The 14,565-nt window shown below is 38.3% G+C and overlaps 1 protein-coding gene across 1 annotated transcript; it reads right to left on the minus strand.

The window, feature by feature from the left end:
- Positions 1-2,111: 2,111 nt before the first annotated feature.
- Positions 2,112-2,554, minus strand: LOC140861231 (uncharacterized). Its single transcript, XM_073264229.1, has 2 exons — positions 2,406-2,554; positions 2,112-2,298 (listed from the first exon to the last, which is right to left on the minus strand). The coding sequence occupies exons 1-2, from the start codon at positions 2,552-2,554 to the stop codon at positions 2,112-2,114; spliced, it is 336 nt and encodes a 111-aa protein (XP_073120330.1).
- Positions 2,555-14,565: the final 12,011 nt, after the last annotated feature.

A 14,565-nucleotide genomic window follows, 5' to 3' on the forward strand; every position in this document is an offset into this window, starting at 1 on the left:
TCAACTCCAAGAATTTTCTTTGTTGGCCCAAGATCCTTCATTTCAAATTCAATGCTCAATAGATGTTTCAATATCTGTATTTCATTTGTATCTTTGCAAGCTATTAACATGCCATCCACATAAATCAGTAGATAGATGTAAGAACCATTTGAGAGTACATTGAAATACACACAACAATCAAATTTAGATCTCTTAAAGCCTTGTTGCATCATAAAGTCATCAAAGCGCCTATACCATTGTCTAGGGGCCTGTTTTAATCCATATAGGGACTTTGTTAGGAGGCATAATTTTCCAGCTTGTGTCTTCTTTATGAATCCCTCTTCTTGTGACATTAGAATCTCTTCATCAAGATTACCATGTAAGAAGGCAGTATTAACATCTAACTGCTCTAGTTCCATGTCCAACATTGCTATAATGGCTAGAATAATCTGTATTTAAGTGTGTTTGACCACTGGAGAGAACATGTAGTGACCCAACTCGGAATCACTAACTGATCAAAGCTTAAGAATGCAATTAACTTAAAGCACGATAATTAAAATAAGCAGCGGAAACTAGAACCAAAATACAAAATCACCGACAGAACAACCGGGCTAAAATCGAATAATATTATACAACCTCATCGAAAATCATAGTTATAAAATCCAAACAATCAACCTAATACAGGGAAAAGATAAAACCCACGAAACCACTGCAGCTCACTGACCGCTACATCCGGGTCTGTCCAACCTAAGTCATGTCCCATAGAATAGGGTGTCAAACACAAAACACTATGGACGTGATCATAAAATGCTTAGTACAGAAGTACGAATATACATATACCATGTGTGCACATGAAATATGAAAGGTACTAGAAAAACCTATCTAGAACACTGCTCAGTCAAGGCGCCATGGTATGTAGCACGCTGGGCCGTCGCATGAGGAGGTGGCTCCCATACCATATATCTGTGGATATAACTGGCTCCAAGTCCATGGAAATCCATCCACTAAATTATGAGACTGAGAGACCCCTACTATAGGCTATGGAAATCAAGGCAAAAGGCTCAACGTGTACATGCTTGCCGCATAATATCAATGCACATAATAATGACACAGAAAACATGCAAAAACAATACATGTATATTCAAATCGGTATCTCGGATAATATGTTCGTACCTTAATCTCAGCAATAAGAGTAACCTAGAAAATCATGCTCTCTAGTCCAAGCCTATAATCACATAGACACTATATCATTTATAGTGCTCTAAAAGCTTTAACTAAGCTATTATATACTCCCTAATCTCTATAGGGATCCAAAATTATACCTACGTCCGTCGTCAGCCTGCTGATGGCGACTACCTAAAAACTTAGGCATAGCTCCGCTGCTATCCCCGAAGTGCTCCGCCACTCTCGGCTCTCCAGTAGGACGCCTAGAAACCCCTAAAAGCCCAAAAGACTAGATAGAATGGAGAGAGGAATGTTTTGAAGGTGCAAATGAAAATGAGCTCCCGACCACCTATATATAGATAGCGATCATAACCTCCGATCGCACGATCGAAGCTTTCGATCTATGCTTGCGATCGTCCCCAGCCAACCCCGTGTCCTCATTCTAGAAGCTATCTGCCGAAAGTCCGATCGGAAATTCCGATCCTGCAGACGTCACTGCATGCGTAATATTTTGGACAATTGACATTGGTAAGGATCGAAGCTTCCGATCCACTTTGGAGCTTCCGAACGCGAACAAAACTTCCGAGCACAAAACTGTGGTTCCGATCTGCCCAATACTCTCAATCCAACTGGACTATTTTTAATCAATCTGAATCCATTTTTTTTCAACTCCTTAAACCCATTTGAGGATCCAGTAATAATATTTTTACCCATTAAACATAATTAGGTGCTTGATTAACTTAATTTGGAGATGGGTAACTACATTCTCACCCACTTAAGAGATTTCGTCCTCGAAATCAGGACTAGGATAATAGAACAAAAATAGTACTGATCCAACTTGTAATTACAATAATGCAGTTTTTACAATACAGCTGTACTGCTAAAATACAATACAATCAAAACAACTCCGTATGCTCAGAACGCATACAGATCTCCAACTCCCAGGTTGCTTCCTCGGTATCTCGATGCTACCACCGAACCATGACTAGAGAAATGCGCTTATTACGAAGCACCTTGTCTTTCCTATCAAGAATTATGAGCGCTCTCTCCACGTATGACAAATCAGGCTCTAGTTGAACCTCACTCGGATGCAGAATGTGGGACTCATCTGCCACGTACTGACAAAGTAGTGACACGTGGAACAAGTTATGAATACTGGAAAGATATGGTGGTAACGCCAAATGATAAGCCATATCTCCGACTTTCGCCAGATCTCAAACGGACCAATGAATCTCGGCGCTAAATTCCCCTTGATACCAAACCTCATCATCTTCCAAAAAGGTGAAACTCGCAAGAAGACTGGCTCCCCTGTCTCAAAATGCAAAGGTCTACGCTTAGTGTTGACATAACTATTCCGCCTATCATGTGCAATCTTGACCCTCTTCCTGATCAGTTCAAATTTATCCACCATTTGGTGAATCAGCTCTGGTCCCTCAATCTTTATTTCCCCTACTTCATCCCAAAATAAGGGTGTTTGACAACGGTGACCATAAAGAGCCTCAAATGATGTCTTGCCATGCTGCGATGATAGCTATTGTTATACAGAAAACTCTATCATCGGCGAATGATCCAGTCAGGATAATCCAAAGTCCATCACTGAGGCCCTTAGCATATCCTCTAATGTCCGAATATTTCTCTCGGACTGTCCATCAGTCTATGGATGATAAGTTGTGCTGAGACTCAAAGTAGTACCCAAGGCTTGCTGAAAACTACCCCAAAACCGTGAGATAAACCTCGGATCTCTATCACTGACAATACTCAACGGCACACCATGCAAACGCACAATCTCCTGAATGTACAATCTCTCCATGCGATCAAAATTGAAATTGCGATTGTACGGAATAAAGTGAGCAGATTTGGACAATCTGTCCACCACAACTCAATGACATCACACTGCATAGAAGACAGCGGAAAGTGGGTGACAAAATTCATCATCACATGCTCCCACTTCCACTCAGTAATTTCCAAACTATGCATCAGACCACCCGGTCGACGATGCTTCGCCTTAACCTGCTAACAAACAAGGCAACGATAAATATACTGGTAAACACTGTGTTTCCCACCTTTTGAATAGAATATGGTACGTAGAGCCTTGTACATCTTAGCACTGCCTGGGTGTATGGTGAATCTACTACGATGGGCTTGAGACAAAATATCTTTGCGCAAAGAAGAATCATCAGGCACAAATGCTCTACCAGACAAGCACAACAAACCATCAGAGTGAAAATGGAAACCAGAGGTGTTGTCTCCCTAAGTAATCCTGGATAACTTTTGCGTCTTTAATTGGGTCAAAAAGTTAAATCTCCCGGATATGAGCAAACAAAACTGTCTCAGCTAATATTGAAAATACTTGAATCCCTTGCTGATCTCTCTTGCGGTGAAAAGTGAAACCCAAGGAACACTACTCGAGAACCGTATTAGCCACAACACTAGTACGAAGAGCACTGACATAAACCTTATGAATGAGCGCATCTGTAGTTGGATTCGCAGAACTCGGATGATACTTGATCTCACAATCATAATCCTTGAGAAGATCCATCCAAAGACGCTGTCTCATGTTCAACTCGGACTGAGTGAACAAATACTTAAAAATCTTGTGGTCTATGTAGATCTCCAAACGCTCACCGTACAAGTAATGTTTCCAAATCTTAAGTGAAAACTAAATCATGCACTGTATAATTCCCTTTGCGAGTCTTCAAATTTCGGGAAGCATAGGCAATCACATGCCCATTCTGTGTCAACACGCATCCCAAACCCTAAAGAGATGCATCCGTATAGACCATATAACCACCAGAACCAGATGGCAATGAAAGCACATGAGCACTAGTCATAAGTTCTCTCTACTCATCAAAGCTCTGCTCACACTCTGTGGATCAGACAAAAGGAACATCCTTCCTCGTCAACTATGTCAATGGTTGAGAAATCCATGAGAAATTCTCGATGAATCTCTGGTAGTATTCTGCCAATCCCAAGAAACTAAGAATCTTAGAAGCTGCCGTCGGACACGACCAATTCAGAATAGCTTCTTCTTACTCGGATCCACTGAAACACCATCCCGAGAAATGACATGATCGAGAAATACTACTCGATCAATCCAAAACTCGCACTTGCTGAACATGGCAAACAACTGTCTCTCTCAAAGAATCAGCAGTACAATCCTCAAGTGCTGAGCATGCTCCTTGATGATGCGGGAATAAACCAGAATGTCATTGATAAACACTATGACAAACCTATCCAAGTATTCTCAGAAAACCCTGTTCATTAAATCCATGAACCGAGTGACGATCAAGAACAAGTATCCTCTATCGCGCATTGATGACATATTTGATCAGCGGTAGGGCACTTCGGTGTATTCCAAGATTGACTTGAGATCGGGATATCATCAGTTGTGAGTTCCTGATGAGGATGTTTCAAAGACTGCGTTTCGTACGAGCTATGGTCACTACGAGTTCCTAGTGATGCCTTTCGGTTTGACGAACGCACCAGTAGCCAGTAAATGTAGTGAACAAACCCAAAATCAATAACTAATCAAAGATTAAGAATGCAATTAACTTAAAGCACGATAATTAAAATAAGCATCGGAAACTAGAACAAAAATACAAAATCATCGGCAGAACAACCAGGCTAAAATCGAATAATATTATACAACCTCATCAAAAATAATAGTTCTAAAGTTCAAACCATCAACCCGATATAGAGAAGAGATAAAACCCACGAAACCACTGCAGCTCACCGACCGCTATCTCCGGGTCTATCCAACCTACGTCCTTCCCCATAGAATAGTTCCATCACAAAACTCTATGGATGTGAGCATAAAATGCTAAGTACAAAAGTACGAATATACATATACCATGCGTGCACATACAATATGAAGGGTACTGGAAAAACCTATCCAGAAAACTGCTCAGTCGAGGCGCCATGGTATGTAGCACGTTGGGCCGTTTCATTAGGAGGTGGCTTCCATACCATATAACTGTGGATATAACCGGCTCCAAGTCCATGGAAATCCATCCACTAAAATACGGGGCTGAGCGACCCCTACAATAGACTATGAAAATCAAGATATAAAGCTCAACGTGTACATGCATGCCGCATAATATCAATGCACATAATAATGCCACAAAAAACATGCAAACACAATACATGTATATTGACCGACTTTTTCGGTTATGACTAGCAAGTGCACTAGGTCAAGTAATAGTAAATGGACGACGAGTCCAAGTATCAATCCCTCAGAGACTGTAGTTAATGCTCAAGATTTAATTATTTTACTTAATCTAGAAAAAAATAATAAAAAGGTGTTGTGAATTGAATAAAACTAGGAATTAAAATAATAAATAATTATGGAACTACTAACAACTAGAGCTGGGTGTATAAATTCAATTGAAAGAAACAACTAAGACACACGAAGGTATCGAACTAATTTATGCATCCACGTGGCACAGACTGAAAATTATGTTTATTCCAATCACGGTGAATTTTCCTATCTTATTCAACAATCTATTTCTAGAATTTCTAAACCTATTCAAGTTGGACGGATTAATTATTTATAATTAATTCTAGTCAAACTCAAACACATTCAATATTTATGAAAATTTAGTTTTCACCTAAAACAACATACTAAAACCGATTACTATTTCTAGTCGGTTTAACCATATGTTGATTGATATCTTTGAAGATATATTTAATCAATCCTCTTTTGATTCGTGATTAATCAACACACATGTGACTAGGTGATCAAGATATTCACAAGAAGTATTAAACTAACACCAATCAATAATGGAAAATATCCAAAATATAATCAAACATGTAACCACGTCTCAAACATAAATTAGTTTCGACCCAATCTCGGGGTCTTTGTTGAAGAAAAACTACTCAATAAACAAAAACAAAATCCAAGAATATGTTTTAATCATAAAAAAAAGAACAGAGAAGAAACTATGATTGAGCGTCTTCCAAGTCTTCAATCCTCAGCCCTAGCCGCCGTCCTCTCTCAATTCTGCGTGAAGTCCTCGAATTCTCCTCAAATTATGATATTTATATGCCCTCAAATCCAACCTCTTTCTTTCTTTATTGATAGAGTTTGCAAAAATAAAAATACCCATGTCGCGATTTCTCTCAAGCGGCTAAAAGAGCCCGCTCGAGCGCCAAACTTTTGCCTCCAAACATAAAAACTCATCGAATCGTGCTCGAGCGGTAGAAAGTGCCCGCTCGAGCGCCAAACTTATGTTCTTTCTTCTTCAATTTCCACCTTTCGCGCTCGATGGTAGCGCTTAGTCGTGTCATGCCCAAACTAACCCAACTCAATCAAATCAACTTAATAAACATGTAGTAGCGAGAGTAGGGATCATTCCCATAAGGAAGGTGCAATTTATTGTGTTCTTAAAAATACTGAAATAAATAAAAAGGGGGCTTTTTGAATCAGGAAATTAATCTCTAAAAAACTTGTAAACAAAGTAAAAATCAAATCTCTAAATTAGCATGCAAGATTAAAATAATAACGAAACAATCAATTAAAACAAGCCTTGGTATCGGTCGACTACGCCCTTGAAGTTATTCACTCGGTCATCGATTCTCTTAAAAATAATGAATTCACATTTGAATATTCATAATTTAAATTTTAATTTCTATCTCACCTTAATCTTAGTTAATTAGACACAAGTGTTCTAAATTAACCCTTACCAATAAATCAATCAAGATGCAAGCGATCAAGATTTAAATCTAAGGTAGTATTCAAACTAATGAGATTGATGAATCTAGACAACATAAACACAAGCGGTTATATTTAATCTAGTCAATCGTTGTTCCTACAAATTAATAAATTCAAAAGCAGAAATTATTAACCATAGTTACTTCACAAATTAGAGGGATCAAACAATTACGGATTCAATATATAATTTAGCTTTAGATTGTATTAAAAATATTAGGTGATCAAGCCAACAATAAAACACACAAGCATATGATAAATTCCAAAAAACTTTTGATACTGAAATAAAAATTAAACGATGAAAAGATGCATCAATCTTGTATTAAAAATATTAGGTAATCTTGTGTTGTTCAGAGTTCTCCCATCCAAAAGGTTATGAAAAGATGCTAAAATTCGAGTGCTAGGAGTTATTTAAAGTTTAGAGTCCTTCCCAACCAAGTTTTCTTTCAAAATTGAAATTTCCCTAATTTTCATCTCGCTCGAGCGGAAGAAAGTCGCGCTCGAGCGAGAATTTCACTGCCTCAATCTCTGGCACGAACATGTTGCAAGCGTAGATGCGTCGTTTGTAGCGCAGGTGCGCTACTCATTATTTCCCAGGGCAAGGTTGCGCTCCTTCCCAAGTGCAGGTGTGTTGTCTTCAATTCTTTGCGCGGAGCGGCTGTGCCCTCTTCCTAGCGCAGGTGCGCTGTTTGCCGATCATGTTCTCTTCTTTTATTGCATGCTCGCTCGAGCGGACAAAAGTCACGCACCAGCGAGCAACTCTCAGTCCGAGTTGTTTAATTTTTTTCCGTTTTTGTGTTTTTTCTTCCATCCTTTACTCAACTTCTTCTTTTTTTCCTAAATTAAATTACAATGATTAGTGACTATAAAACCAAATTAATCAATCCAAACACATTTAATCATAACAATTTAACTCAATTATCATAGGAAAATATCATCACATCAAACTCTCCAATACTTAAACCTTGATCGTCCTCGAGCAACACAAAACTAAAAATAAGTTCCAAGCTCATATTTCGTAATGAAATTAACCATGATTTACACATGTATGCCTCAAAAATTAACTCAATGCATGATCAAGAAAGTCGTTAAAATGCTAATAACGGAACAAGTTGAATATGCAGACATTTCAACTAGAGATATAGCCCCAAACGTGTGTGTGATTATGGTCATTAACAAGCATCCTGCACACTCCACATATCTGAAAGAGTTGATGCCCCGCTAGCCAAGTTGTGGCTAAGGGCTTTGAGAGTCTCTTATTGTAAACAATCTTTGCTTAATATAATTTACATTCATTAATGGCATTTTCTTTATCTTTCTTCATAATTTTATATTGTGATATACTATTTTTGTTTTGATAAAGACCTTGAATATACTATAGTGTAAGTAAGATGAGATAGTGAATAAAGAGAGATCACTATCATGAAACACATCTTATAGTCATTGTATATTCTAAACAGTTCCTAGTCAATTGAGCCGTTCGCAAATAAGGATAAGGATCGCTCGAGATCAAGACTAGCATTTGCGATGCCAAGTACCACGTTTCCTTGGTATGGAACATAGAGATGTTCAAAGCATGCAAATGGATATTCATATGATGAATGATCGAACTACCCTATTCGGACTTTCCAAGTGGTTATTATTAATTGAGTGGATAAGTCCGCGGTTTTGGTTGTACACCATTAGTCCTTATTACTTGAAACATCATGGAGATTCTGTATGCTAGTACTGTACTTTGACTCGTTTATTGACTCTATTGGGGTCATCAGGTGTCGGGATTCGGTACAGTTACGACACATATAGGAGTCGATGCTTTGTTGTCAAGGATTCACCACACGCTTTCGAGTGTGGATATCCTATGCGATCTTAGGAGATATTAGTGTGACAAATCTCTGGTCAAAGTACTCGATGTGATTTAGGTTACTTGGTTTCCTAGTAGCACATGCGATGTCACTATTTGATCTTCATGATGCATTGCATAGTTATCGAATCTCGAAAGAATCTCGATGTACCAATGGTTTTTGATTCGATCGGGATATTTGGATGAAGGGACCGTACTGTACGCTAACCAAAACCTACTGATTCTTGCAGGCACTATCAGTGATACCTAGGGAATCATGGGGCGATGTTGCTAGGCGCTCTTACCGTGATTCGATGGGTAAGTCGGAAATTGTTGTTCCGAGTCACAAGAAGTTGTGAGCCCATGGCTAGCTGTATCCCTGAACCATTGAGGGTCACACAAGTAATGAATTACTAATTCCCGTTGAGATAGATAAATTTAAAGAGTTAAATTTAATGAAAGAGAAGTTGGACTTCTTAACTAAAGGGAGTGGAATTTCCTACAATGACATAGGGGTGGGCATTTTTGGAAATCACTGAATTCTGATTTAGAAAAATTATCTTGACTTTAAAAGCGATAGTCGCGGCCCAGGGGCAGCGACGAGCTGCCCAACTCCACGTGGGCAGCGCTGTCCCACGTGGAGGCGGGGCTGCCCGGGAACGTCCCGGGCAGCCCGGAAAATTAAAATTTGATTTTTTTTAGAATTTTTGATTTTCGAAATTTTAGTTTTTGGTCTGATCGAAAATTGTTTTTGATTGGTCCGCGAGGTATCAGGTCAAATTGTTTGAGTCCGAAATTTTTAAAATTGATTTTTGGATAAATTTGAATTTTTGGAAAATTTATAAATTTTATCCGTTAAATTAGATTTTATAAAATTGATTATTTTGGTACAATTGATGATAAGATATGATCTTATGAAAATATTAGATAAAATTTGATTTTATCTTTTTGATTATGATGCCATTGCATGTTATCCAATTATTTAATTATTAAATTAATTATTGGATAAAAGGATGATCGATCGCCATGACCAAGTTTGTAGGTGTATGTTAGGTTGTTTACATTTGGTTTTATTGTTTTTGGGTTTTATTAATGGGCTTGGTTTATGGCCCAATTTGAATTGTCATTTGTAATAAAAAGTGGGTCTGGTTTATGGCCCGTTCCCACCCTTAAATATGTATCCCCTACTTGTCATCGAAATTTATTGTAAATTTATTAGACTTAGTGGGAGATAGAGATTTGAAGACAAAGATGGGCCCAGCAGACAATAAAAACCGAAGAAATGTAAATTCGAAGCACAATGTAATAGGATTGCATTGCATACTTGCATATCACTTAGGATTGGACTTAGAATTGTGATTGGCAACCACGGGTCGATTAGTTTTGGGGTCGATCATCCTAAATATAATATATGATATTATTGTTGTATGCATGTTTAGACTAAATTGCATGAATCCCGCAAGCATACAAATATGATATGATGAGACAATTTTTCAAAATTAAAAATCCCTCATTTTAAATATGATTTAAAATTTATATCAAGATAAACAAAAGGGAATTTAAATATTGTTTAAATATTATTACCTTCCATCAACGATTAATGTATGAAATGCTACCCACGGGCACGGTCCGGCTCATATTATTGGGGGGGGCCTGTTCATCGGAAAGCTGTACATTGGATCGACACATGTTGTAAGTTGGGTGGAACTCACATGGGATTGGCTCATATTATTGGGGATCCACATGACGACCGTCCATCACAACTTAATATTGATGGGTCATCTTGACATGTCACAATAAACGGCGTCATATTATTGGGCCCTTATTGTACATGAGGTAAAAACATGGGGATTGCTTTGGAAGCAATTGGGCTCTACCTTTTGAAAATTATGGTTGGCTGATATTATTCGGGAATATGATTTGTCAATTGGACTTCATGTTTCCACTAAGGAAACTAGTTTTTCGTTTTCACTAGAGTGTAGTGAAATCGTTAAAATAGTGGGAGTGAAATTTATAAAATTAAATATCGCCATATTTTATGTCTTAGTAAATTAATTAAGCAATCACTGATTATTGTCTATTTCTTTTCAGTATTTCATTACAATGAATTCGCGCAATCCACTATTCTCAATCCTCGAACAAAAAAAACTGAATGGCGCAAACTATACGGAATGGTTCCGTAAGTTAAGGATTGTTCTTAGTTCGGAAAAGGTTTTCTACGTGTTAGAAAAGCCTCTTCAGAAAGAAGCCCCGGCTGATGTGAGTCCGGAAGAATTGGCCAAACTTGACAAATGGTGGGACCATGATATCAAAGCCAAATGTTACATGCAGGCTTCGATGTCTGATGAACTTCAGAGGCGATTTGAGAATGCAGTGAATGCTGCTGACATTCACGATACTCTCAAGGAACTTTTTGGAGCTCAGTCAAGATCGGAGAGTTATGACACCGTCAAAGAGCTCATGACATGACGCATGCGAGATGGGACTTCGGTCCGTGAGTATGGGGTACACATGATTGGACTCATTGAAAAGTTGGTAACACTCGACTTGACATTGGAGCATGAACTAAACGCAGACTTGTTACTTCTTTCTCTTCCTTCGTCATTTGACGGCTTTGTGATGAACTTCAATATGAACAAGATAGAGGCCACCCTTGAAGAGATGGTCAATATGCTTGTGACTTATGAGGCCACATTAAAGAAGGATAAACTGGTACTCTTGGTTGGTTCCTCTTCTAACTCTAAGAAAGGGCCAAGTGGAAAGGGTAAGAAACATTCTGCCCCACCCAAAAAAATTGTACCAAAGAAGAAGAGCAAGACAAAGGCTTCAAATGGGAACGGATCTGAAGACGTTTGCCATCACTGCAAGAAACCCGGTCATTGGAAACGTAACTGCAAAGTATATCTTGAGCAGTTGCGAACTGCAAAGGGTATGTTTTACATTGAAATAAATGTTTCACTTAATACTACTTCTTGAGTATTGAATACCGGATGTGAATCTCACATTTGCAATGATTTGCAGGTGATGACAAGAAGTCGTAAGCTTAGGATGGGTGAGACCCAGCTAAGGCTCGGAAATGGTTCTAGAGTTGAAGCCAAAGCTGTGGGAGACGTTTATTTAGTTTTGCAGAACGATTTTAAGTTATTTTTAAGAGATGTTTTATTTGTGTTAGATTTGGTTAAAAACATTATTTCTGTTTCTATGCTTGATAGAGATGGTTTTTCTTGCAATTTTGTGAATGGGATTTGCAATATTTACAAGAATGAATGTTTGATTGAAAATGGACAAATTGAAAATGATCTATATAACTTAAAATTAAAAGATGTACCAATTAATTATGTTGATAAACCGGCAACAACAAATAAAAGGAAAATGATAGTCAAAACCCGGCAAACCTTTGGCATGCTAGGCTAGGTCATATTTCCTCAAGGAGGATGAACAAGCTAGTGGGAGAGGGCATGTTTGATATATCTGATATTAACTCTCTACCTACTTGTGAGTCCTGCCTAAAAGGAAAAATGACTAAATCTCCTTTCAAAGAAAAACCTGAGCGTAGTCAAAATCTGTTGGATTTGATCCATACAGATGTTTGTGGTCCATTTAGTATTGGTACTAAATTTGGTCACACCTACTTCATTACCTTTACTGATGATTATTCTAGGTATGTGTATTTATATTTGATGAAATATAAGTCTGATGCATTTGAAAAGTTCAAAGAATTCAAGGCTGAAGTAGAAAACAAACTAGGTAAGAGTATTAAAGCACTTCGATCGGATCGAGGTGGAGAATATTTAAGTACCGAGTTTTTGGACTATCTAAAAGAGAATGATATTCTCTCTCAGTGGACTCCTCCTATGACACCTCAGCTCAATGGTTTTTTGGAGCATCGCAATCGAACTTTGTTGGACATGGTTCGATCTATGATGAGCTTCACTGAGCTCCCACCTTCGTTTTGGGGCTATGCGCTTGAAACGGCGGTATTGTTATTGAACAATGTCCACACTAAAGCAATGGATAAAACTCCATACGAGTTATGGAATGGCAAATCTCCTAAGTATTCGTACTTAAGGATTTGGGGATGTCCTGCTTACGTGAAGCAGACAATGAGAGATAAGTTGGATAGTCGATCCACCTTATGTTATTTTGTAGGATATCAAAAGAATTCAATCAGATATTATTTCTTGAAAGAGTGGGTGCCCAGTGAGCCAACTTGTGGCTATGGGCTTTGATGACTCTTTGTATAAACGATCTTTTGTTTAATATAATTTACACTTTTATTAATGGCAATGACTTTATCTTTCTTCATATTGTTATATTGTGATATACTATTGTTGTTTTGATAAAGACCTTGAATATACTATAGTGTATGTAAGATGTGGTAGAACATGGGGATGTCTATCATGAAATACATCTTATAGTCACTGTATATTCTAAACTGTTCCTAGTCAATTGAGCCGTCCGATAATAAGGATAAGGATCGCTCGAGTTTGAGACTAGCATTTGCGATGCGGAGTACCACGTTTCATTGGTAGGGAACATGGAGATGTTCGAAGCATGCAAATGGATATTCATAGGATGAATAATCGAACTACCCTATCCGGACTTTCCAAGTGGTTATCACTTATCGAGTGGATAAAGTCCGCGGTTTTGGTTGTACACCATTAGTCCTTACTACTTGAAACATCATGGAGACTCTATATGCTAGTACTGTGCTTTGACTCGTTTACCGACTCTATGGGGGTCATCAGGTGTCGGGATTGGGTACAGTTACAACACATATAGGAGTCGATGCATTGTTGTCAAGGATTCACCACATACTTGCGAGTGTGGATATCTTATGCGATCTGAGGAGATATTAGTGTGACGAATCTCTGGCCAGAGTACTTGATGTGATTTAAGAAATGGTTTCTTAGTAGCACATGCGATGTCACTAATTTGATCTTCAAGATGTATTGCATAGTTATCGAATCTTGAGCGACTCTCGATATACCAATGGTTGTTGATTCGATCGGGATATTTGGATGAAGGGACCGTACTGTACGCGAACCAAAATCTACTGGTTCTTGTAGGCACTATCAGTGATACCTAGGGAATCATGGGGCGATGTTGCTAGGCGCTTTACCATGATTTGTTGGGCAAGTCGGAAATCGTTGTTCCGAGTCACAAGGAGTTGTGAGCCCACGGCTAGCTGTATCCCTGAACCATTGAGGGTCACACAGTGTAATGGAGTTTTAATCCCCGTTGAGATAGTTAAATTTAAAGAGTTAAATTTAATGAATAAAGAAGTTGGACTTCTTAAATAAGAGTAAGGGAGTAGGATTTCCTAAAATGACATAGGGATGTACATTTTTGGAAACCACTGAATTCGGATTCAGGAAAATTTATCTTGACTTTAAAATGTGTAGAAATGGTTTCTGTGCACATTGGTAAAATCGGTTTATCAATCGGAGTCACGATGAATTTTATATTAATTTCTGAACATGCGGGCTTTGCTTGTCGGGCCTCAACTTATGACTAATGGGCCCTAAGGTGTTAGTGGCCTGCATTATAAATAAGTTATTGCAGTACAGAAATTACACACAACAGGTTATAATTTAAGAGACAGTTTTTCGAAAACCCTAGCTCTCTAAAATATTTCGGCCGCCCCCCTCCCTTCTCTGCGTGAGAAATTCCGGTCTGTGATTTTGAATTGCAGTCTGGAATAGCGAATCAAATTCGTTTATTCTCTTCGTAGAAAACTTCTGATAGATTTTCTAGTGCAATCTATCAGAGGGATTAAACCTCTATTCGTGGACCTGATTGAAGGAAAGCTTGTTCATCAGTTCCAGGGAGATACAAGAAGCGCAGAGAAATCTGTGTGGTGTCCAATAATCTC

Source organism: Henckelia pumila, chromosome 1 (assembly GCF_033568475.1).
Source record: "Henckelia pumila isolate YLH828 chromosome 1, ASM3356847v2, whole genome shotgun sequence".
NCBI lineage: Eukaryota > Viridiplantae > Streptophyta > Magnoliopsida > Lamiales > Gesneriaceae > Henckelia > Henckelia pumila.

Excerpts from the sequence above, each read along its gene's own strand:
- LOC140861231 (XM_073264229.1), bottom strand. The coding sequence starts at position 2,554 with ATGGTGGATAAATTTGAACTGATCAGGAAGAGGGTCAAGATTGCACAT. Across the intron at positions 2,299-2,405 it reads CCTTTTTGGAAGATGATGAG|TATTCATAACTTGTTCCACG; the intron begins GTTTGGTATCAA and ends ATATCTTTCCAG.